General features: G+C 43.8%; 1 protein-coding gene across 1 annotated transcript in view; it reads right to left on the bottom strand.

Moving 5' to 3' along the window:
* Positions 1-732: 732 nt before the first annotated feature.
* The window catches only part of NIBAN1 (niban apoptosis regulator 1), a 161,253-nt gene continuing 138,610 nt past the window's right edge, over positions 733-23,375 (bottom strand). Inside the window, exons 9-14 of the mRNA XM_060091144.1 lie at positions 18,505-18,692; positions 15,350-15,511; positions 13,647-13,757; positions 10,936-11,043; positions 6,992-7,103; positions 733-5,302 (exon numbers count right to left, since the gene is read on the bottom strand). Coding sequence (XP_059947127.1) covers positions 4,167-5,302; positions 6,992-7,103; positions 10,936-11,043; positions 13,647-13,757; positions 15,350-15,511; positions 18,505-18,692 — 1,817 coding nt within the window. The 3' untranslated portion in view covers positions 733-4,166. The remainder of the gene's footprint in view (positions 5,303-6,991; positions 7,104-10,935; positions 11,044-13,646; positions 13,758-15,349; positions 15,512-18,504; positions 18,693-23,375) is intronic.

Raw genomic sequence — 23,375 nt, 5'->3', positions numbered from 1 at the left:
TATGCTGTGCTAATGATTCAAAGATTAAAGGCAGGGTCCCTGCCCCAAGGCACAGGACGGGTATATGGCTGCAGCAGTGAGAGGAGATGAGCAGAAGTGAGCAAGTACATTTGGCTGAGAGTTCAGCAAAGTGTTATTGGGGGTGGGAGCGGGATGGGGAAACTGGCCTGACTTGTACTGACTCTTACAGGAGAATTAGTGGAAATTGGCCAGGTGGGGAAGGGAGGGACAGATATTCTTGACAAAGGGGAGCCTGTGGCAAAGGTTGAGAGTTGTTCTTTCTCCAGCACTCACTAGAGTGCCTGCATACACAATCATTGTTTTTTGGATGAATGAATTTATGGATGAATGAGCAACTGTGGGTATTGGTGAGTAAATATTGTTTTAATTATAATTATAGAAAGAATAAATATTTTGCTCAGTGTTGCCCATTGAAAACAAATTTGTTTGAACAGCATTTCAATTACATCAAGAATAACTGCCCATGGCTGTATTATAGACGTAATCCAACTCCTAGAGAAATTAGCATATGCATTTTAAAAGCATAATTACAACTGACATTAAGTGACTTCCCTGTGGCTTCTTTCCTGATGACAGAAAAGTAAAAAGTTCCATGATACAGCAACAGTGACTCACCTTTCTGTCTCTGAGGACTCCTCCTCCCAGCTCAAGTATGACATATGCTTCAAAGATGAAACTAGCCCCATTCCAAATAAATATGACATTGGACACTTCTTCAAGGACAAACATTTTATTGCAATATAGGCACTTGGCAGGGTAAATATGTTGTTACAAAGTGTTTTAAGTTTATATACTTTCTATAGTGACCAGAAAAATCAATCCACAGTGTAGATTTCTTTGCTGAGGTTGCAGACTTCAGAAGGCAAATCGTAAAACCCATTTGTTTATGGTAAAGTAAGAAGGCACATGTAGCCAACTTTTTTACCTAGTGAAATCGTATTATTGTTTTAGTCAGTGATGTCCTTCTCTTCCCCAAATTAAAATTGCTATGTAGCATATATCACTTATCGCTTTTTATAAAGAAATAAAATCACTTGTCTGAGAGAATTGTGGAACCCTTTGAAATCACTGGCTCCAATCTGAGGGTTACAAAACCAGACTTGAGAATCTCTGTAATAAAATGTAGAAGATCGAACCTGAAGACCTGTAGTTCTTCACACTCAGCCTCTTTATAAAGCTTTTGGACAAACTGGAACCTTGTCCTTGTGGTCTCTAAAATACGTTTTTTTTTTGGAAAAGAGTTTACTCTGCATAATGCAAGGCACTACTGTCTTTAAGCTGCAAAGGAAAAAAATGACAAGCTAATTATTTTTCAAGGAAAATATTCTTTCTTTGTGAAAAGTCAATAGTAACATAACTAAAGTCATGGAATTTTTGCTGAAGACCATGTCTTGAGGTTTCATGCATTTCAAATGATTTGCCCATAAGAGAGATCCCCAGAGCAGCCTGCAGAGGCTTTTCGCGCTGCCCATTTAAATCACAATAACCTTGCTCCAACCTGGAAACCACTGAAGCAATACAGATAAGTCTGTATTAAAAGCAAGACAAACTCATGGTACTATGAAGCTATTCCACTCAACATGTTAAAACAAATAAGGAAATTTTAATGCACTTTAATTTCCTGTTCCATCTTCAAATGGAACAATCATCGGACTTAATCTAGTGGACTCGTCTTTTGTGAAATATGTACAGAAAAATTCCTTGTGTTCTCAGCTACATCCTTCCACTTGGTGTCTGGTCGCCTCTGGTCTACGGATGGGTAAAGGGAGGGCACTGACTGATGTTCATCCATCCAATGAAGTGACAGGTACTCTCATTTAGGGTTGGAAAAACCTCTTAGCTTTCCAAGGTGCGCCAAAAGCCCCGAAGTGAGCAAAGGGAGGAAGCTGGGAAGCTCCGGTGTGGGCTCAGCCTGGGCCCTGACCTCCTCGCTTGCTTGTCACAATTCTCCCGGAGAGAAGGGCACTCCTTGGAGAGGCTGGGTACTGCTCCTTTGGCTCCTGGCCTTACCGGGCAGCACATTGGACCATCTGGCCACCTGCCCCTTGGACTTTGGACTTGATTTAAGAGAAGACTCCCCAAGGGCAGAAAGCCCAAGTAAAAACATCTCCTTGCCTGACAGCAAGCCCCAAATAGCCCCGGCACAGCGGTGTGGTGGGTGATCAGTTCTCACATTTCCTGAGCAGCGGGACACAAGCAGTTCCTTGTTAGGCACTAGGGATATTCAAGGGACTTGAGAAGGCAGGGAGCCATTATTCAAGGCTGTGTGTGCAGGAAGTACACAGGATGACTAAACCCTAGTGTCTGTCCTTGAAGGAAGGAGCCCCTGGAGAGACAGGAAGTAAACATAATTGTAATATTCTGAGCCAAACGCAAGGACATGAGTGAGCACGGGCACCGCGGGGACCAGGGGAGGAGTGACCTCCACCTTCCTTACCTACGATGAGATCCTTCACAAACGTGAGGATCTAAACACTGCAAAAGAAGTTGAAACAATTCAATATGAGAGTATACTGTCACTGATTATTTTTCATCCCTTATTACCTAGAAATCCAAGCAATTCTTCATGGAGAGGTGGAGAGGGAGACATTTTAATTCCTGGTTAAATGGTCAAACTATGGGACACATTCTTTAAAAAACTGATATAAACTACTTGCTGCTGATGATCAGAACAAGCTCTTAGGACAAGAGCTTGGGATCTAATATTAAAATTTGTGGAAGGAAACTTCAAGATGTGGAACTGGGACTAAAGCTTTCAGGAAATGATCTGGTATTTTTCTGAAGGACAAGAGGACACATCTTTTAAATCTTTTACAAGTAAGTCCATTCCACCTTTAACATTAACAGGAAAAGGTCAAGATCCATTTAGAAGACGTATTTCCGTCTATTTCCATTGAAGTGTAAGTTCTGGGAGAAAGGAGCAGGCATTTCCAACACAGTATCCCAGCACCTGGGACATAACAAGATTCAACTTGCCGAACAACTGAACAAATAATTTCCATTTCTGGTAACATCTTTGGAATTTAATGATCTATAGCTTGTTTTTTTTTTCTCTCTCTCTCCTTCTTCCTTTCTCATTCCCTTTTCTTTCCCTCTTTTCTTCTTTTTTAATTCATTTTATTCACTTCATTCCCTCCTGAGAAGAAACCAGGACTGTTTCAATGGAAAGACAGAAAGTTGTCATATTTTTCCTTTTAGATTAAATTCCTTTGGGCCTTTTAATTTATACTAGACAAGCACCTTATCTTTTCATTTTTTTCTTTCTTTCTTTTTTTGTTGTTGTTGTGACTGTGCCTAACACAGCATGTGGCCTAGAATAGCTGTTCAAATGATGTCTGTTTAATTGGTAGGCTTTATGTTCGATAATTCAGCTAAGCTCTTTCTCTGCACAGTCTAAGGCTAATTTGGAATGTTTTCAGGCTTAAACATGCCCAGGAAATTTCCTCGTCTCATCTGATTTTCTCCAGAAAGTGATTAATTTATAAGAATTAACAAGATTAATTAGTAAGAAATTGATAGCACAATTGGGAAGAGGCCCAGACAGCTGCACAGACCACAACCTTCCTCCGTTTCTGCTCAGCTTCCCCTGAGATGTCTCGGGCATGATCTCTCAGGCTCTGTGGGGCTGCACACAGCAGGGGGGACTGACGTTCACCAGCCCCCTTTCTTGCAGCCTGAATGTGGACTAATGCTGAGTCCTTAAGAGACCGTGAGGCTGGTATAGTAAGCAGACGGCAAAGCTGCATTTACTGCATGCCTTTGCATTCTTACAAAAACTTCAGAAGCCTTGAAGTGCATTAGAAGAGAATGTGCAGAACGCTCCGACTGTCTTCTCCGCAGCACCCTCCCTCCCGGGACACCCTCAGCTGCCTCTCACCCCACACACTCCGTTACCTTTGTAATTCCTGTCAAAATGCTAAAGCAGTAATTCATGGCAGAACAGTTCCACTGCACAAAGGTTTGCCTCAGCGCTCATGCTCTACGCGCATTCCCTCTACCTTCATTACACAAATTAAGGAAGTACTTGATAATTTTTTTTTCTTTTTGTTCTGGTAACAAACTGCAGGCAACCCCTAAGTGTATCCTTGAGCTGTATCCTTTTGGCTGAGTTTGTTCAAAGAAAGACTTTTGGCAAATTGTCCGTTTCACTCCTCCGAGGGCTGCGCTGGGGGATCTTCTCTCTGTGAATCTAGGCTATAGGTGTCTGCGTCACTCTCAACCACCCACTGACACTCGTGAACGCGGGCGGCCTTACTCTCCTTTGCCTCCACGCTAGCGGTAGCCTGGGCTGTGCTGCGACTCCCTCCCACCGACTCTTCTTCCAGAGAAACCTGGCTCTCACTGGGGCTGACGGGGTCAGAACTTAACTTGCAAACTTCTTGGGGCACAGCCTCAGCCTCCACAGCGCACCTGGGCCCTCCTCCTTCAAGGGCATCCAGTCCGGAAGACCCCGCCGTGAGCTCCCTCTCCGTGGGCTCCCCGGCCTCCGCTGGCTCCTCTAAGGGGCCTGGGCCCCTGGCGCCCTCGCTGAGCACCCCCCAGGCTGGCTGAGCCTCTGGAGATGCCCCCAACTCTACCCCACCAGCCTCAGCCTCGGGAGAGGGAGGATGGGCCTCCCTCTCACTGACCTCACTTTCTTCGCTGTTGACCTGACTAGAAGCAGCTGCTTGATTGGTCTCTGTGTAGATCTGGGTCGTTTCCTCTTCTTTTTCAATTTCTTGGGGAACAAGCGTCTCCTTACTTGTATCTTTTTCGATCTCAGGCGTGGCAGATTCCGCTGGTACTTCAGTGGTCACCGTCAACAAATTTCTGAGCTCTTTCAAGGAGCCCAAGGCGGAGGTGGGCTCTGGCTTTTCCTGGGTGGGCTCTTGGCCCTCATGAGTCTCTCCAAACTCCAGCTCTGAGGAGTGTTTGCCCAGGGCTCCTGCTGTGTCTTCTGCAGCCACAGGATTCACAACAGGGTCATCTGTGCTTGAAATGATGACCTGCCTGTCCCCATCTGGGGTCGGGCTGGGCACAGGGAAACAAAGGCTTTCTCCTTTGGCCAATGGACTAGGGACCCCTGGCTGTTTCTTTTCCCCCGACTCCTGGAATACCTCGTTACTCAGGATCTCACTATCTGGAACTTCTGGCAGAATGGCTGAGGCTCTCCTAGCAGGGCTGGCCTGGTTTGACCCTGCAGGAGTTTTTAGATCAGTTAAGCTGGACACGCTTTCACTGGGCAAGGCCATGTTGTCTTCAAATAAATTGTGTTTCTTCAGGATAGCAGCTTCCTTTATCACTGAGGGATACCAGAAAACAAAACATAATGTTAATACTCTGCCCTGGCCAACCCGGATTTTCTGATTTTTATCCAGAAGCCAAACTCCCCTCTCAGCTTTTCTGGCCATCAAAAATTCTCAATTTCAAGTTCCAGCTTACATCCACCCTCTTCCAGGTAGTCTTCCCCGATGACCAGAGCCTACAAACTCGTGCCAAACCCTGAACCTCTGTAATGTTCATTCCTTCATTCCTTCACTCATTTACTTCTTCAGACAGCACACATTGACTGGACATCAACTATGGGACAGACTCTGAGAATCCAAAGATGAATAAAATATGGCCTTGGCTTTCGAGGAGCTCAAATCTATAACAGCATGATCTGTATCACCCATGGAGGTCCCTATCATATTTCATTAGCTGCTAGTATGTGTGGCTCTGGTTTGCCTACTTTGACTGAACTCCTTTAGGGCAGAACAGGCCTTAACTTTCTCTGCTTTTACTCAAAGTCCAGTCCTGAAAGTGTAATGGGTCCTCAGTACTGAGCATGCAGACAGAGCTCTGTTGATCTGCAGTGTCCAAACTGAAGGCCTATGTACCTCTAACTCAGCCCTAGAGGCCTTGAGAGGAGTCAAATCAACAATAACAACCAGCAGCTGACATTTATGACTATCAGCCTCCACCTCTGGCTGTGCAGGTTGTACAGTGCCCAGTGATCTCACACCCAAGGGGGTGCCATTCACATCAGAGACAGCATAGATGTGGGTATTCAGCGTAGTAATTTTCCAGCAGGCAGCAGTAACATGTCCTGCTCGAACCAAATCAGTATATCGTGACAATTTTTTGACAGAGAGCAGTCAGGCGTCTGGAGGAAGGGAGCCTTTCTCTAATTTGCCCAAAGGTGGACTAGCAGTGGCCTTGACTGAGCCCTTCCTTTGTGCAGATACTGTGCTGACGCCTTTATACTCCTTGTCTCACTGGAGGAGCTACTTGGACCTGGGGCTTGTGCTTGGCCAGCTTTCTTTGTGGAGGGGTTTTGGTGATGCTCTTTGTGGAGACCAGATATACGTCTCAGGCCTATAGTTTTAGCGATGGCCCTCTCCAGCCTATTTCTATCCAAGTTTTCCTATCTACACTCCTATCCCAAACAAGGACTGATTCCATGGGACACTGGGTGCTAGAGTCTTAACAAGACTCACAGAGGACGGAGTCGTCGCCCAGTGTCTTTCTGTCCAGCTGAGCGGAGGTGGGGAGTGTGCTGAGAGCAGAGCAGCTGGGAAGCCCTGCGACTGAATCACCCCCTCCAGGCTCGGGAGGGGTTGTGAGCCTGTGGCTAAGAAGAGAGCCCTCTTTCCTCTGTTCTGTCTGCAACAGCTGGAGGAAGATAGCTGTTCATGAGACACCCTGGGTTTAATCTCTCCAAGCCTTAGTTTTCTCATCTGAAAAATGAAGCTTAAAAATCTCATCTCACAGAGTCCTCCTCTGGATTGAAAGAGAAATAATATCTAACGGGCCAGTGGAGTATGAGACAAATCATGACTGCTCAGGGGACGTCCCTTCTGTCCCTGTTCTCTGTCTCCCCAGCTCCTCATGTCAATTTCCTCTTCCCCTTTCATTCCTGTTGATAAAACCTAGCTGGCCTCCCAGGGTCCACTCAGGGGTACTCCCCTCTATCTAGAGCTTTCTCCAGCACCAGGGAAAGCTTCCTTACCTTTCAGAGTTTCATCAAGGAGGATCTGATGTAAAATCTCCTCATAGACATTTTCAACATGGATCATATGGGTGTGATCTGCAAAGATGAACTGCTCATATTTCTGAAGCTCCTGTAGAGGAAGAGATAAGAAGACAAAGGGGACAAAGCATGAGATGCCAGTTCTCAGAGGAGCTATGGAAAGGACGGCTGTGACTTGTGATCCCCCCCTTGGAGTGTGATGCATTGGTCATTCCCCTTCCCTTTCCGCAGGCACCATTCCCTGTACTGGGGACATGCTCTATGCCCTTCGAGGGGCAGACACCAGAGATTGTGATCATCTCAAGGCCTTGTCAGTGGGTCTGGGGCCCTCCTTTTTTTTATCATAACCAAAACATTTCCTCCCTCTTCTGCTTCTGCTTTTTTTTTTTAAATGTCAAAAGTAATTTACTAAGGTATAAGTTATACCCAGTAAAATGCACGTATTTTAAAAGTACAGCTCAATGATTTTAAATGTATAAATATACTCATGTAACCATAACCCAGATCAAGACAGAAAACACTTCCATCACCCTCATACCCTTTTCTAGTCTACACTCCTCCCACCCCAAGAGATAATCACTGATCTTGTGTCTATCACAATAGATTAGTTTTTCTTGTTCTTTAAAATTACATAAATGGAATCCTATATTCTTTTTTTGTGTTTGTTTTTTGAGATTCATCCATGTTTCCACATGTAGCAGTAGCTCATTCCTTTTTATTGATAAATGGCACTCATGGGTAAACTAAAATTGTTTATCTATACTCCTATTGATGGATATTGACTGCTATGTACATAACTGCTATGAATATTCTTATGCATGATTTTGTGGATTTAGGACTTATTTATCTTGAGTGTCTCACCTAGAAGTGAGATTGCTGGGGCCTAGAGTAGAGGTATGTTTAACTCTCTTAGGATGGGACCCCTTTTCAGGTGTGGAGAATCTCTAGTCAAGGACTCTTCAGAAATGTTCTCCTCTTTCCCTCCAACTGGCCCTGGAACTCACTGATTCTATCTAAGGCAATCCAGGCATCATGCGAAATCCTTTAACACTTCCTGCTTTCCAAGAGTCTCCACCTGGCTTGCCTGTTATTGGTATGAGGTCAAGTCGTGGATCAAAATGAACTAAATTATATCCTAGTGATTAACTCAGTAATCCTTATACCTGATGGTGCTGGAGGAGGGCTCCTGACACCTGGTTCTTAGAGAGCCAGGGACTTAGCAGTGGGATTCAATGCCTTTTGCCTGGAGGGAGAAGATTTACAGCAGGTGATCAGAAGCCACCATATTCAGACAACTCTCAGTGCTAGGACTTGGGGGTCTGTAGCCCCAGACCAGATCACAGTGGGTAATAATGGGACCCCTTTATACCCACCCTAGGGAAAGCCACAGGACTGAAGAGACATGAGCTTCCATGACCTCAAGAGGGTCTGTGAGACAGAACAGACACACAGAAAAGTGCCACATGGGAAGAGCATTGCCCAGGAACTGGACACTGCCCTGGACTAGCTGTGGGCCACTAGGCAAGCCAGGTCACCGCTCTGCGCCTCCCTCTACCTCTGCAAAATGAGGGGCACAGGCTCATGTCTGCAACACCTTTCATCTCCCCATGTGGTCTTCCGCTCCTTAGTCCCCTGTTATTCATCCCTCAGGACTGGGTGAAAACACGACTCTGGGAAGTCCTCTCTGCCCCCATAGGCAGAGTTGGGCACCCTCCTCTGAATTCTGCTATCACTCTTCCCCACAAGGCTTCTGCTGTGCTCATCACAAAGTCCACTGTGTACCTGTCTCCTGCCTCTAGGCTGTGAACCCCAGGACAGCAGGGACACTGTCCTGGCACAGCGCCTGGATCGTATTTGATACATATTTTATATATGTTTGCTGAGTAAATAAACAGTAGACCTTTAAACTTTCAACCAGCTAAATAATTCTGCAGAGAGGAATCATTTCTAGGGGAACTTATTGTGATGCGTACAACTTTACAAAACAGGCCTTCTATACTGAATTGATCAACCTGTGACATATAGTTAATTCCCTGGATCCATTAAATTGGAATCCCTGAGGGTGGGTCTGGGAGAATCAGAATTAAAAAAAAAAATCTCCCCAGGCAATTCTAAGGTACAGCTTGGGTTGAGTACCGCAGATCTTGGAAGCTGTGACTTAAAGGACCAAGGGAAACACACTTGAGTAAAATAGAGAATCCTTCTCTGAAGCAGATGCTCCCCTAATTTATTTATTCTGTAAATCCAGATGTTTTAAAATTTCTTGACCCTGATACAATATCCTTCATTACTGAAAACGCTGGACCTTTCTCTTGAAACCAGTCTCTTTTGATTAAAAATCACAAGAGCCTCTTACAGATTGGGTACAACTCTGTGGATTCCTGGAAAAAGGGGAGCAGACTGGAAGGGGGACTTTCCTTACTCTTCTCCCCTCATGGAAGGACGTGGCTCCAAGGACCCCGAACTGCCTTTGGAATTGGAAAAGAAAAATAAGCAGAACATCTGCATGCAGACATGTCCAAGGTGGACTGAGTCATCCTTTGGATGGCTGGACTTTTCTATCCACATCAGGCAAGAGACAATCATATAGACAGATTCTTTACTGCCCTGATTTGATCAAATCCTTTTCTATGAAAGAAATATACCCTCAGAAATAAGTGCCAGGTACTAGAAATGCCCACGGTTTTCTGAAGAAAAACAGCATTTACAGAATATAAAAATGACCAAAGAAATTTCCGCAGTAAAATAACTCCTGCAAAGGATTGTAATGTTCCAATGCTTGGAGACTCTCTAAGTTGCCAAAAAGCCCTTTTTAAATTCTAAAAAGCTCTTTATCATTTGTGCCAAGAGGGAGCCGGCCTTGCAAATGTACCCAGCTCACAGATCATGTAGCAGTAGTAAAGGCAGTTGTAAATACCATGTACATACCATGTTATCAATGGGATCTGGGTTCAGACTCTGGTGGTTCCCAGCTCTGTGACTTTGGGCCCATTACTTAGCCCCTCAGGCTTCCTCATTTGTGCAATGAAGACATAAATAGCACCTCCTCATAGGGTTGTCATGGGTATCATGGAGACAACCCATACAAAGTGCCAAGCACATGGCAAGCACTTATCAAATGTTCACTGTATCACCCTAGCCTTCTCAGTCTTAAGAAGGATACTGCAAAGTATTATAATCTCAATTTTCTTGATGAAATCTAGGCCAAGAGAGAGGAAAAGTGACTTGCCCGAGGCCCCAGAGCTCATACACAGAGGAGCTGGGACTTGAACCCAGGTCTTGACCCAGTCTCCACAGTTGGCTCATGCACGACCCTGCTCTATAGACTAAGTCACATCTTCACAATCATGGCTGTCACTGGTTGCCTAGTGTTCGTGGCAGCTTTAAATGGTTTCAGTTTCATTGATTTCAGTAAGCATACATTACTGGATTTAACAGAACAAATAGCCTTCTGTAATCGTGTTACTTAAGGTCTCTTCATGGATGTAGAGGTCAAGTTTCAGAGGACACGTTGGACCTATGAGTCACACCATAATGAGGAACCCCTGGTATCCTCAGGCATTCTATGGCAACTCTTCACTTGGCTCAAACTCTGATGATTACCCGTTGAGATTTTGTCTTGTCCAAGGGTCAGCAAATCCAGCCAGCTGCTTGTTTTTGTAAATAAAGTATTATAGGAACACAGACTGCCCATTTGTGTATGTATAACCTATGGCTGCTTCAGTGCTACAACAGCAGAACTGAGTGATTGTAACAGAAACAGTATGGCCGTGAAGACTAAAATATTTACTATCTGACTATTTATTGGAAAAGTTTGACCCCTCCCTGGTCAAATACTGTTTGTAAGCACATCATGACCAAAAAAAATTCGCTTGAACTTCATAGGCAACAACAGCAGGCTCTGGAGTAACCCATCCCCTTACCGGTTTGCACACGGACGCCAGTGCCTTCTGCACGGTGGGAAGTGTGATTTGAACCAGCGCCTCTTGAAATATCTTCTTCCGGATGGTGCTGCTGTCATAATCATATTGCTGTCAATACAGAGATAGAAACATAGGCTAAATAGCAACATTACAATCTGTTCACTTTTGCTTAAACAAAAAACTCAGCTACTCACTTCGTCTCCCTTTCCCCCACTAATTTCTGAGGACCCTTGTGGTGTTCCAAGGTTTCAGAGAACTTTCTGTGCAATTTTCTCACACTCTAAGTAAAGGTTATGACTGATAATGACCCATCTTACCCTCCCCTCTTACACATGTGGAAACTGAAGTAAGATAAAAAAAAAAGAGGGACTTCTGTGTTAGAAAGTTGAAGACAGAACTGGGGGATGAGTTACTATTTCATCACCCCATCCTGAGTTGGTCCATGGGAGTCATGATCATCTCCTTCCTTCACTCTACATCCTGAAAGCGGGATTGGTAGGTTGTAACGATTTCCACAAGGAAAGAGAGCATCTGGCTCACAGCTACATTAGCACCATGGCATGTTAACCAAAGAAGTGCAGTATCTGGAACTGGAAAGATGATGATTCACTCTGTTCTACATGGAACATCCAAACCTAGAGGCCAGGGTTTGGTTTTAGGTGTTGCTTTAAAGTGGGGAAGGCACAGACAAACTGGAGCATAGTCACAGGCATGTGAGCAGAATGGTCAGGCCAAATAAAGAATGGTTAAAGAGATTTATACTGGAGATAATAACTTGGGGCAAAATCATAGCTCTATTCAAACAACCAAAGGCTACCATGTGGAAGAAGGACATGAACCAAGAGGGTAGAACTAGAATTGCCAGTGGTGAGAACTTTGGCTTAGCATTAGGAAGTATGTTCTTGTAGTTCAAAGTGTCCAGGGGGCTTCCCTGGTGGCGCAGTGGTTGAGAGTCTGCCTGCCAATGCAGGGGACACGGGTTCGAGCCCTGGTCTGGGAAGATCCCACATGCCATGGAGCAACTAGGCCCGTGAGCCATGGCCGCTGAGCCTGCGCGTCCGGAGCCTGTGCTCCGCAACCGGAGAGGCCACAACAGTGAGAGGCCCGCGTACCGCAGAAAAAAAAAAAAAAAAAAAAAAGTGTCCAGGGAAGAGATGGACTGTCCTGAGAGGTAAAAATTGTGTTGATGTGGCAGGTGGCATTGACATTGGGACTATCTTTTCTTTCTCAATGGCAGGTTCAATATTTTGTGTGTTACCGTGACAAATACTGCTTTTAATCTCAATGATTTGGTTGCCAGAGTTTCCTACTGCCTGTGAGGCATTAAGTTCAGGTCTGAAATTCAGGGACCATCTCCTAGGCTCTGTGAGACTTCGATCTTCTGTTCCAAAGCCCTGCTTAGGGGAAGTAGGTAATAAAAAATTAGTGGACTAGGCTTAGGGATAGTTTTAGCTCTAAGCTCACCACGGACTAGCCTGTTGAGCTTATGTAAGTCATGTGATATCTTAGGAAGTCAGTTTCCTCATCTCTACAGTGGAGACATATTCCAATGATCTCACAAGTTCTTGTGAGGATCAAATGAAACAGGTTTTTAAAAAAATTTATCTTGGCTGCGTTGGGTCTTTGTTGTTGCGCGAGGGCTTTCTCTAGTTGCGGCAAAAGGGGCCACTCTTCGTTGTGGTGCGTGGGCTTCTCATTGCGGTGACTTCTCTTGCTGCAGAGCACGGGCTCTAGGCGCACAGGCTTCAGCAGTTGTGGCACGTGGGCTCAGTAGTTATGGCTCGTGGGCTCTAGAGCACAGGCTCAGTAGTTGTGGTGCAGGGGTTTACTTGCTCCACAGCATGTGGGATCTTCCTGGGCCAGGGATCGAACCTGTGTCCCCTGCGTTGGCAGGCGGATTCTTAACCACTGTACCACCCGGGAAGTCCAGGTTGTTTTTAAAAAAGCTTAAAGATATGACCTATATAGGTAAGCTCCTATTATTACAGCCATTTTAATATACACTTATGCATGAAGCACATTTAAAACAATTTCATGGGCTTCCCTGGTGGTGCAGTGGTTGAGAGTCCGCCTGCCGATGCAGGGGACACGGGTTCGTGCCCCGGTCCGGGAAGATCCCACATGCCGCTGAGCCTGTGTGTCCGGAGCCATGGCCGCTGGGCCTGTGCATCCAGGGCCTGTGCATCCGGAGCCTGTGCTCCGCAACGGGAGAGGCCACAACAGTGAGAGGCCCACGTACCACAAAAAAAAAAAAACCCCAAAAAACAATTTCATAAAGCAGGTATCATGATGGTTAATTTAAATAGGTTTTACTATACTGTAAACTCCTCGAAGAAAGAGGGTGTGCCTTGCTTATTTTTATATTCCATGCAATACCTATCACAATCCTTTGCTTATAGTGGATAGCCAATAAATATCAAGTCCAATTGCTATGCAAGTAAGCCTGGACACGTCACTTCTGGCTGAGCAAGTGACAATGATGCTGAGGACCTGTGGTGCCTAAAGTAGCCACTAGATGGCAGAATAGGCATGAAAGTCGTGGGGGAACTGCTGCTAGGTGATAGTCACGGGTGTCTCAGGCAGGAAAGAGAAGGGGAACGATTTGTAAAAGGGGAGGCAAGTGAAACAGAGAACTTGGTATTTTCCACTTAACAAAACAAATGGGTCACATTCTTGCTTCGTGCTTCCTACAAATGAGAGAACAATTTTACCTTTAAGACTCGGAGCTTAACCTTCTCGATGGCGACTGTGGTTTTGGAGGCCTCTCCTTGGAGATGTGGGGAAAGCAACTGCTCAAAAGTGAATACCGCATTCTCCATTAGCTAGAAACCAAAAGCAACACAGAAACAGACCGCAGTTACAGGCTGGGATCACTACCCTCTCCAAGTCTAAATCAACTTGGAGAGAAGGAGACGATGACCACCAAAGATGGTCACTACCCTGTGGGTGACCCAGGGCAACAGGTCCTCATCCCACTACATGGATTGTGAGATGCATAGGCCCATGGCCACAGTGGCACCAGTAAGAGGCTGGGAAGCGCACACACACACACACACACACACACATACCTATGCATGTATGTACACATGTATGTATCTTTTCTTCTCATCTCTTCTCCTTCCACCCTTAACTGGGAAACCCAAGACCGTGGGGTTGAGGATATCATCATTTCCTGTGGTCATCCCCCTCCTGTGTTCTCTGGTGCCTGTGGTCAGGGCTTAATGAAATGAGGTGGCCCTTTAGTTCTGCACCTCCACTTTCAGATGGATGTAAACCATGCCAGCACATCTCTCGCTCCATTTTCCAGCCTCCCACCCTACTTCTCTTCCTTTCTCTGCCAGGCTGGGAAGGGAGGCAGGGTCAGAGCTCAGTGGAGACCGTGGCTGACATGCTCATGGGTTAGGGAACGGAAGTAGTTCAGATTTCTTATTCTCTGCACTTGTGCCTGTACCTGTTTCACCAGGGTCCAGTACTATCAAAGGGACTTCAGTCAAACCGTTGACCTATTTTGTTCCTTGTCTGTCTTTAATCCCTCACAACTTAGAGGTTAGATAATAAAGTGTGCCACTTAATCCTGCCTATAACTTTTAAGAAGAAAAATCTCCTTTCTTCCCCAAGCCTGTGATCCAAAAGCATCCAACACAATACCTTTCTCTCGGCACTTTCAACGCTGTAGCGAATTTATCTAAGAATCTGTCTCACTATCAGCTCCCCAAAGTGGAATCTGGCACAGTGTCCAAGCCACAGGAAGCTCCCTTCGAACATTTGTGAAGTAGAATTGTGCTCTTAACGGCTTCAATGATCACACCCTTCCTTCATTTAGAAAGCATTAGAATATGGAACGAGTTTGGGCTGTTCACTCCTGCCCTGGAGAAAAAGTTTCTTGTGGGAAAAAAAGGAACCTGTCAAGGAGACCCAAGAAATCCAAATTTAAAGCTGTGATTGACTGATTGATTGATTTACTTTTAACTAGGTTAGGGAATTGATTCAAGCCACTGGTTCTCCATCCTGGTTGCATATTAAAAGCAGTAGGGATGGGAGTGGAAGAAATTTTTTTTTAATTACCAAAAAGATAATATCAAAATCACTGGGGGTGTGGCCTAGACATCAGTATTTCTTAAAAGCTCCCAGATGATTCTAATCTGCAGCCAACATTAATAGCACTGATTTGACAAATCAAGTAATTATCAATTAATGCTACTTTATTTCCCTGAGATATCTCTTCTTTATGATGCTCATCAACATGGAAGAAAGATGAGCCAGCTGGAACAGCACAAAATATGTCCTCACTCAACATGGTGACTAAAGAAAGGGCCTCATTTCCCTGAGCTACACTAGTACACCTGTCTCATTTGCCGCACTTGTTTCTCTGCTCCCCCATCCTCATCCACATGGACGACCTCACCGCCCCTACCTCTTGCATGTAGTTCTGCGTCCTCTGGACCACCAGGTCAATGTGGGGGAATCTGAAGCGGCTCTTGAGATCCTGCAGGTGCTCCTGAAGCAGGTTGACTTTACTATAACAAGGTTCCATCTTCACGGAATCCAATGGAAGATTCATAAGCCGGTCTAGATGCTGCATTTTGGTGAAGGGAAAAATTACACACCTTCAGACTTAGGAACTATATTACATGACTATTACATATTACATAAATTCTAAACAGTCACACGTTATTAGACTGAATCACTTCTCAGATCACTATATCTGTGACATCTTCATTGTCTTACTTCCGTTCTTGGATGGGTTCTTAGGGCAGCTCTGTTGCTAGGATAGAGATTGGTAGAAGAAACAACTAGACGACGGAAGCTCCCAGGGCTGCATTCAGTGGGGCTCAGTCTTGTCAAGCTCTTGATGGACTCCAAGTACCCACTTCCAGAGCTCAAGAGTTCAGGAAGGCTCTTTGGCACATAGAACTGCTGTTGGCTCACAAGCCTCCAAAGGCTTCTTTAATGAGCGACATCCCTCTCAGAAAATCCCAGGGACCTCAGGATGCCCCCTGGACTCTAAGAGTAAAGCCAGAGTCCCCACAGTTCTCTGAGGCTCTGTCAGTGCCCAAGGGCTTCCCTCTGCTAGTGGATGGGGAGGCGGGTGAGATAGGAAGAGGCCTAGCCTAGAAGAGGTAGCCAGTTTTAAAACCTGAGGTCCCCCCTCCTCTAGTTTGTACAAGTGATAACTTGATTGATGAGGCCATACGACTTCCAGCAAGAGGAGAGCAACTGACCTCATCCACTAAGGACCTCAAGTATTATCAACACAGTCTTACACTATGAGTGTTTTTGCCAACAGAATGCATCTTATTTTCAAAGCTTATTTAAAAGTAATTTTAAAATTGAATATTGGAGATCTAGAATAAACAGGAGGGTGGGTGGAGAAAAAGAAGACAGAAAGAAAGGTGCTGAAAATGGAGGCCTAGGGAGAACTGGGGAGTAACACAGTAACAGGGTGATTGTGAATAATACAGGATGTGCTGTCTGAGTTTCAGGTCACAGAAGAGATAAATCTGGAGTTCTAGATTTCTCTAAACAAGAATTTAACAAGGGGACTTCCCTGGTGGCTCAGTGGTTAAAAATCCGCCTGCCAATGCAGGGGACACGCCACGACTACTAAGCCTGCGTGCTAGAGCCCATGAGCCACAACTACTGAGCTTGCATGCCACAACTACTGAAGCCCGTGTGCCTAGAGCCCATCCTCTGCAACCAAGAGTAGCCCCCGCTCACCACGCTAGAGAAAGCCTGCGTGCAGCAACGAACACCCAACATAGCCCAAAATAAATATTAATTAATTAATTAATTTAAAAAGATACAGAAACTTGGTTATTTATAAGAAAAAAAAAGAATTTAACAAGGGCCCACTTTCATTGTGCTTGTAAAAGGAAAATATTACTCCCTTTAAGAAGTGAGTTCTGGAGAACCTCACTGAAGTAGAATTAATGACCAAAAGCATGCTGTCAAACTTGCCCCTTGACATATAATTTGTAATGTGTCTATTTTTTTAAATATCAATTAAACAGACAGGAGAGGAAAAATCGATCGGTTACCACTTTGCTCCTGTAAGATTGGCAGAAGTTAAACAAGTGCTTCCCTAATGCTGACGGGAATATAAAGGAGAAAGTCCTCTGCCATGTACAATTGGTAGAATTGTAAAATTTTAATTCTTTTTTTGGGAAGCAAATGGAAACATCAGTTAACATGAGAAATATTCCTACCTTTCAACCTAGCAATCCTGTCCTAGACATCTATCCCATAGAAATAAAAGCATCAAAGTAAATGAATATATATAACAAGATTATTTATTGCAGCTTTGCTCATGGTGCTAGCAACATTTGGATGATTGAATAAATCATGGTGTATTCATACATGAAATACTATGAGGTTATTACAAAAAATGATTTAGAGCTAGAACAGTTAACTTAAAAATTGTTTCACGAGGTATTTTTGAATGAGAAACTGAAAAGCAGAGCAGTATATATAATATAATCCCATTTTTCTAAGAGCAAACTACCTAAAAAAACATAGCCTACAAAATGTGTGTGTTTTATAGGCTATATGAGCATGGAGAAAAGCACAGAACAACATATGCTAAGTTGTTAACACTAGTTTCTTGAGTGGAGGGAGGGGATATGGGGGGAGGAGGGAGAGTAAAGTTAAGTTCAAAAAAAGGCTACAATAAGAAACCTCAATATTTACAAATGATCTTGTTTATATACAATTTTGTGTGTGTATGCATTAAAAAAAAAAGAAAGGGAAAGAAACAGGTGTCTGGTTTTATCCACTGACTTGTAGGGATGTCTATCGTGATACGGCAAGTGTAAAACAAAGCTGCCCAGTTATGTCTGTCAGTGATTCTCAAATTTTAGGATACATCAAGTCCTCTGGAGGTCTTGTTAAAACAGACTGCTGGGCCCTACCCCAGAGTTTCTGATCTGGTAAATCATCAGTGGGGCCTGAGAATTTACATTTTAGCAGCCATATGATGATGATGATGATGGTCCAAGGACCATACTTTGAGAAACATTGGTTTTTATCATGAGTCCATACTTTTGGAAGCAAACAAACCAACAAACAGAATTTATATAAATGAGGATATACGTGTATATATTTGTATGAACAAGGGAGAAGCAGGTGAAAACACATACTAAGCTATTTATATTAGTTATTTCTGGGAGTTGGAAGTGGAGAGGGCTTAGGAGTTGGGGGCAGACTAAAATTAGGTGGGTATGGGTGATGGTTTTTAATTTTGCCTTTATGTAAGTATTTTTGTATATTGTTTACCTTATACAAGCATGTTATTATTTTTGCGACTTGAAAACCATTAATAAAGGAAAGCAGGTAGATGGATGGATGAATGGATGAATGAATAATGTGTTTGAATGAATCGCAGAAAGGCTAGATGAATAGATGGAAGGGCAGCTGAATGGAAGGAAGGAAAGAAGGAAGGGAGAGAGGGAGGGAGGGAGGGAGGGAGAGAGGGAGGGAGGGAGGAAAGAATGAATGAATGCAGATAAAGACCCACAAAAAGGCAGTCCCAGGCAGACAATTCACACTCCACTCCCTGGCTTCATATCCTACCTCCTTTAGCTGGGCACTGTCTTTGGTGGTCTGAAAGTTCTGGTTAAGTTCATCCACTTCTTTTTCAAAGAGTGAGCGTACTTCACTGAATCCTGAGCTCACCGGTCCCATGAGCTCCTCCAGAATGGATGCCAGGAATGGCTGCACACTCTCTGCACAACTTCTGTCTGCTGGCTGAACCACCATCGCTGAGGTAGGAAATAGCCAGAAAACTGTGAGTGATGGCAAAATTGGATTCAGAGGCACTGGAGTGGGGCCAGGCTGGACAGTGCCCCACAGAGCCATTTAACAGCCAAGGCAAGCTCAACTGGGCAAGACAGACCAACACAGTGAGTCCTGTGCCAGCAGTCACCAGAATGGAAAACCATCAAAGAGAATCTCTCTTTGAGAATTGGAATGAGGAGAATCTCTCCCCTCCCCAAGATTACCTCTCCCCTGGGATGACATGCATTTTTCTGCTTGGTCCCTATGACTATATAATGCCTATTACAAAAAAAAGAAAATGCCAATGACCCATCTATTTCCTATCAATCATCATCATTATAAATTCATCGTTTGTCTTCTAAAAACACAATTTATTAAGTTTTAATTCGTTTTTCTAAGAGTTAACCAGTCGATATAATTCAATTTCCCTCCCTGCTTCTCCAGGGCCTTTTTAAAAACTCAAGTACCATCTTTTTGTGGGGCAAATGGAAACAAATTCCAACTGGTTTGCCACCCTGCCTCCCATCCCCACCCCCAATTTTAAAACACACGCTATTTTTTCTGATAATCAAGGATGACATGCTTAGTGACAGAAACATAAAGAGTACAGAAAATCATAAAGAGGGATTAAAAAAAAATGTAACCATACTCTTACTTCCCAGAGGAAATACTGTCGTTTGATTGACTTATTTATTTAATTTTTCAACATCTTTACTGGAGTATAATTGCTTTACAATGGTGTGTTAGTTTCTGCTTTACAACAAAGTGAATCAGTTATACATATACATATGTTCCCATATCTCTTCCCTCTTGCGTCTCCCTCCCTCCCACCCTCCGTATCCCACCCCTCTAGGTGGTCACAAAGCACCGAGCTGATCTCCCTGTGCTATGCGGCTGCTTCCCACTAGCTATCTACCTTACCTTTGGTAGTGTATATATGTCCATGCCACTCTCTCACTTTGTCACAGCTTACCCTTCCCCCTCCCCATATCCTCAAGTCCATTCTCTAGTAGGTCTGTGTCTTTATTCCCGTCTTACCCCTAGGTTCTTCATGACCTTTTTTTTTTTTTTCTTAGAATCCATATATATGTGTTAGCATACGGTATTTGTTTTTCTCTTTCTGACTTACTTCACTCTGTATGACAGACTCCAGGTCCATCCACCTCACTACAAATAACTCAATTTCGTTTCTTTTTATGGCTGAGTAATATTCCATTGTATATATGTGCCACATCTTCTTTATCCATTCATCCGATGATGGACACTTAGGTTGCTTCCATGTCCTGGCTGTTGTAAATAGAGCTGCAGTGAATATTTTGGTACATGTCTCTTTTTGAATTATGGTTTTCTCTGGGTATATGCCCAGTAGTGGGATTGCTGGGTCGTATGGTAGTTCTATTTTAAGTTTTTAAAGGAACCTCCATACTGTCCTCCATAGTGGCTGTGTCAATTTACATTCCCACCAACAGTGCAAGAGGGTTCCCTTTTCTCCACACCCTCTCCAGCATTTATTGTTTCTAGATTTTTTGATGATGGCCATTCTGACTGATGTGAGATGATATCTCATTGTAGTTTTGATTTGCATTTCTCTAATGATTAATGATGTTGAGCATTCTTTCATGTATTTGTTGGCAATCTGTATATCTTCTTTGGAGAAATGTCTATTTAGGTCTTCTGCCTATTTTTGGATTGGGTTGTTTATTTTTGTGATATTGAGCTGCATGAGCTGCTTGTATATTTTGGAGATTAATCCTTTGTCAGTTGCTTCATTTGCAAATATTTTCTCCCATTCTGAGGGTTGTCTTTTGGTCTTGTTTATAGTTTCCTTTGCTGTGCAAAAGCTTTTAAGTGTCGTTAGGTCCCATTTGTTTATGTTTGTTTTTATTTCCATTTCTCTAGGAGGTGGGTCAAAAAGAGGAGCGTAGTAAAGGTCCCGATTCATTAAGTCTGGATACGACATGGAAATCTGCATTTCTTTTTTTTTTTTTTTTTTTTTTTTTTTTGCTGTACGCGGGCCTCTCACTGTTGTGGCCTCCCCCATTGCGGAGCACAGGCTCCGGACGCACAGGCCCAGCGGCCATGGCTCACGGGCCCAGCCGCTCCGCGGCATGTGGGATCTTCCCAGACCGGGGCACGAACCCGTATCCCCTGCATCGGCAGGCGGACTCTCAACCACTGCGCCACCAGGGAAGCCCCTGCATTTCTTTTTAAGTGCTAAGGTGATTCTCATGATTAACCAGGTTTGGAAGCAGCAATGCAGTAAAGGAAGTTTGAGTTGGAGGAGGCTTGAGCTCACTCTGTGGATGGAAGTCTAGCTTTGTGGAACTCTTTAAGTCACCTAACCTCGTACGGGATCAAAGAAGTACAAACTCATCTCAGTGTCCAGGCCCTCATTTTACAGATGTGAAAAAGGGGGCCTGGAGATGTTAGCTGATTCAACCAAGGTCACACTCTAATTTTCAGATCCAGAATTATAATTAAAATATATTTCTTTATTTTTATTGGCAAATAACTTGCTTATGGTGAGACAAATGGCCACGTTCTTATTTCAATTTGCAAAAATATCTCACACAGTTACAAAGGATCAGACTGCATTTTACTCTGAGAATCTGAGATGACCAATACTATTGATACTATGAGTAACTCACAAATATTTGAGATATAAAATATTAACCAGGTCATGCAATTACCAGGGAAAAACCCCTTTCTATTGTATGATTCAAATATGAAACAAACTATGACTCCTAAAAATAACTTACTTGATACCAAAATGCAAAATTGTTAGCCAGGAAGATAAATGAATTATTTATAAATTAACTCTGAGAGAAGAACTATTTGAAAAGTGTCTAATTGAAATTTCAGAATAATCATGAACACGGGTAATATACATAAAAGATTTAGCAGCTGGCTGATGTCCGCTGCTGCATGGGGGCAGAGAGAGACACAGGGAGGGGTCGTGGAAGGCCATGCTCCTCTCTGCTGGATCCCCCCTTGCCTATGTACCACCATGTGCTCCAGCTCCCTCTCTGTGCCTTTATTCAGTGTTCCTTTCACCTGTGCCTTCCTTCCTCCACCTCTGCTTGTAAATATTCTACTCACCTCTTCAAGGCCCAGTTTAAATTTCACCTACTCAGGACAGCCTAATGCCTGGAACCACCACACAGCTTCCTGAACTATGGTCTGCTGGTGTTTCCTTAATGATCGAATAAATGTTACATCCCACACAGGTATGCTCTATTTTTCAAGGATGCAGAGATGCTGCTGTAATGATTCATGTGTTGTGACACATTAATTCAAGAGCCATACATTAATTCAGTTGAGCAGAGTGATTAAGAGAGAAAATGCTGGGGCTGGGGTTGGGTTTGTCCTGACTGTCACACTCTACCTTTGGAATCTCAGGCAAATTACTTAATCTCTACCTCAGTTTTCTCATCTGTAAAATGGGGAGCATAAGCGTAATTACTCTGAGGGTTATGGTGAGGATTAAATGAGTTCACTGTGTTCAAAGTGCTCAGAACCCTATGTGACCCTCTGGAAGTACTCAGTGACTGTTAGCTCTTACTATACCTGTTAGCATTACCATCAACTGACACTAAAACAGTACTCTCATTGTGAGGAGCCCACATGGTTTTTTGAAGTCGAAATGGTTCCTGCTTAGGAACCACTGTGCTCTCTGTTCTTGCCTCTTTTATGGCATTTGTAATATTTTTCCTTCTGTTTCAGTATCTGTGACATGCTTTTTATCCTCTTCTACTTGTAAAATCATGTCTTATTCTTTGACTCTTCATAGACCTCAGCAGGAGCAGAATAAATGCTTATTAAATGAGTCAGTATTTGTGGGGCAGAACTTAAGTCAGTTGCTTCACTCTCAAGAGTCATATGGGAAGAAATGGAGAGACTGCTACTTTAATACTCCCAAAGTTATTTTCTTGAAATCCAAAGTCCTTTATCAATGCAGCCTGATGTGTACTTTCTTGTTTTAAAGGGAGAGAACCAGAGGCCTGGTTACAGTGTGTTTCTGACATTCTGTTTTAAAAAGACCTGATCACAATTTCCTTTCAAGGCTTCCTTTAGGAAACAAAAACTAGTCCAGGGCAGTATATTTTTCCATTTTATGTGAAATATACTGGAGCCACAGAGATTTAGGCAAGAGAGAAAGAGAGACCGGTTTAATTCAGGCCATGAGAATGGCCACTGTTAGGCTCAGCTCAGCTCCAGACAAACAGAATGTATCCGGGGACAAGAGCTGGGTGTTGGCAGTTTTAAGCTGTATAAAGCATTTCAATATATAGTCAACTCTAGATCTGTTGAGCTAATAAAGGAATAAGAGATCTGGATAATAGGAAACAGAAAACACTCTGAAGTTAATTTATATCTGGCTTTAGAAGGCATCACCTGAACAGATAAACAACAGATTCAGACACACACTCCTTTGCTCTAGTTATGCCTCCTCCAACCTCCTCTCAGGAGGACCTGTTAGAAGAGCCTGGAGCGAGCTGGGCTGCAGTATGAACAGGGCCTGAAGTGCAGAGGATAATCCACCTAGCAGAAAATCCCATTAGGTTCTAAGTCTCTTGAGCACAGGAACTGGGTCTTCCCTGTTCACTGCTAAAGCTCCATCGCCTTGCTCAGAAAGCACTTAGTGACTATTTTTTGAATGAATGAGC

This window comes from Mesoplodon densirostris, chromosome 2 (genome assembly GCF_025265405.1).
Source record: "Mesoplodon densirostris isolate mMesDen1 chromosome 2, mMesDen1 primary haplotype, whole genome shotgun sequence".
In the NCBI taxonomy this organism is placed as follows: Eukaryota; Metazoa; Chordata; class Mammalia; order Artiodactyla; family Ziphiidae; genus Mesoplodon; species Mesoplodon densirostris.
Note: the sequence above shows the minus strand (reverse complement) of the source record. Positions and strands in the feature narration are given on the sequence as shown.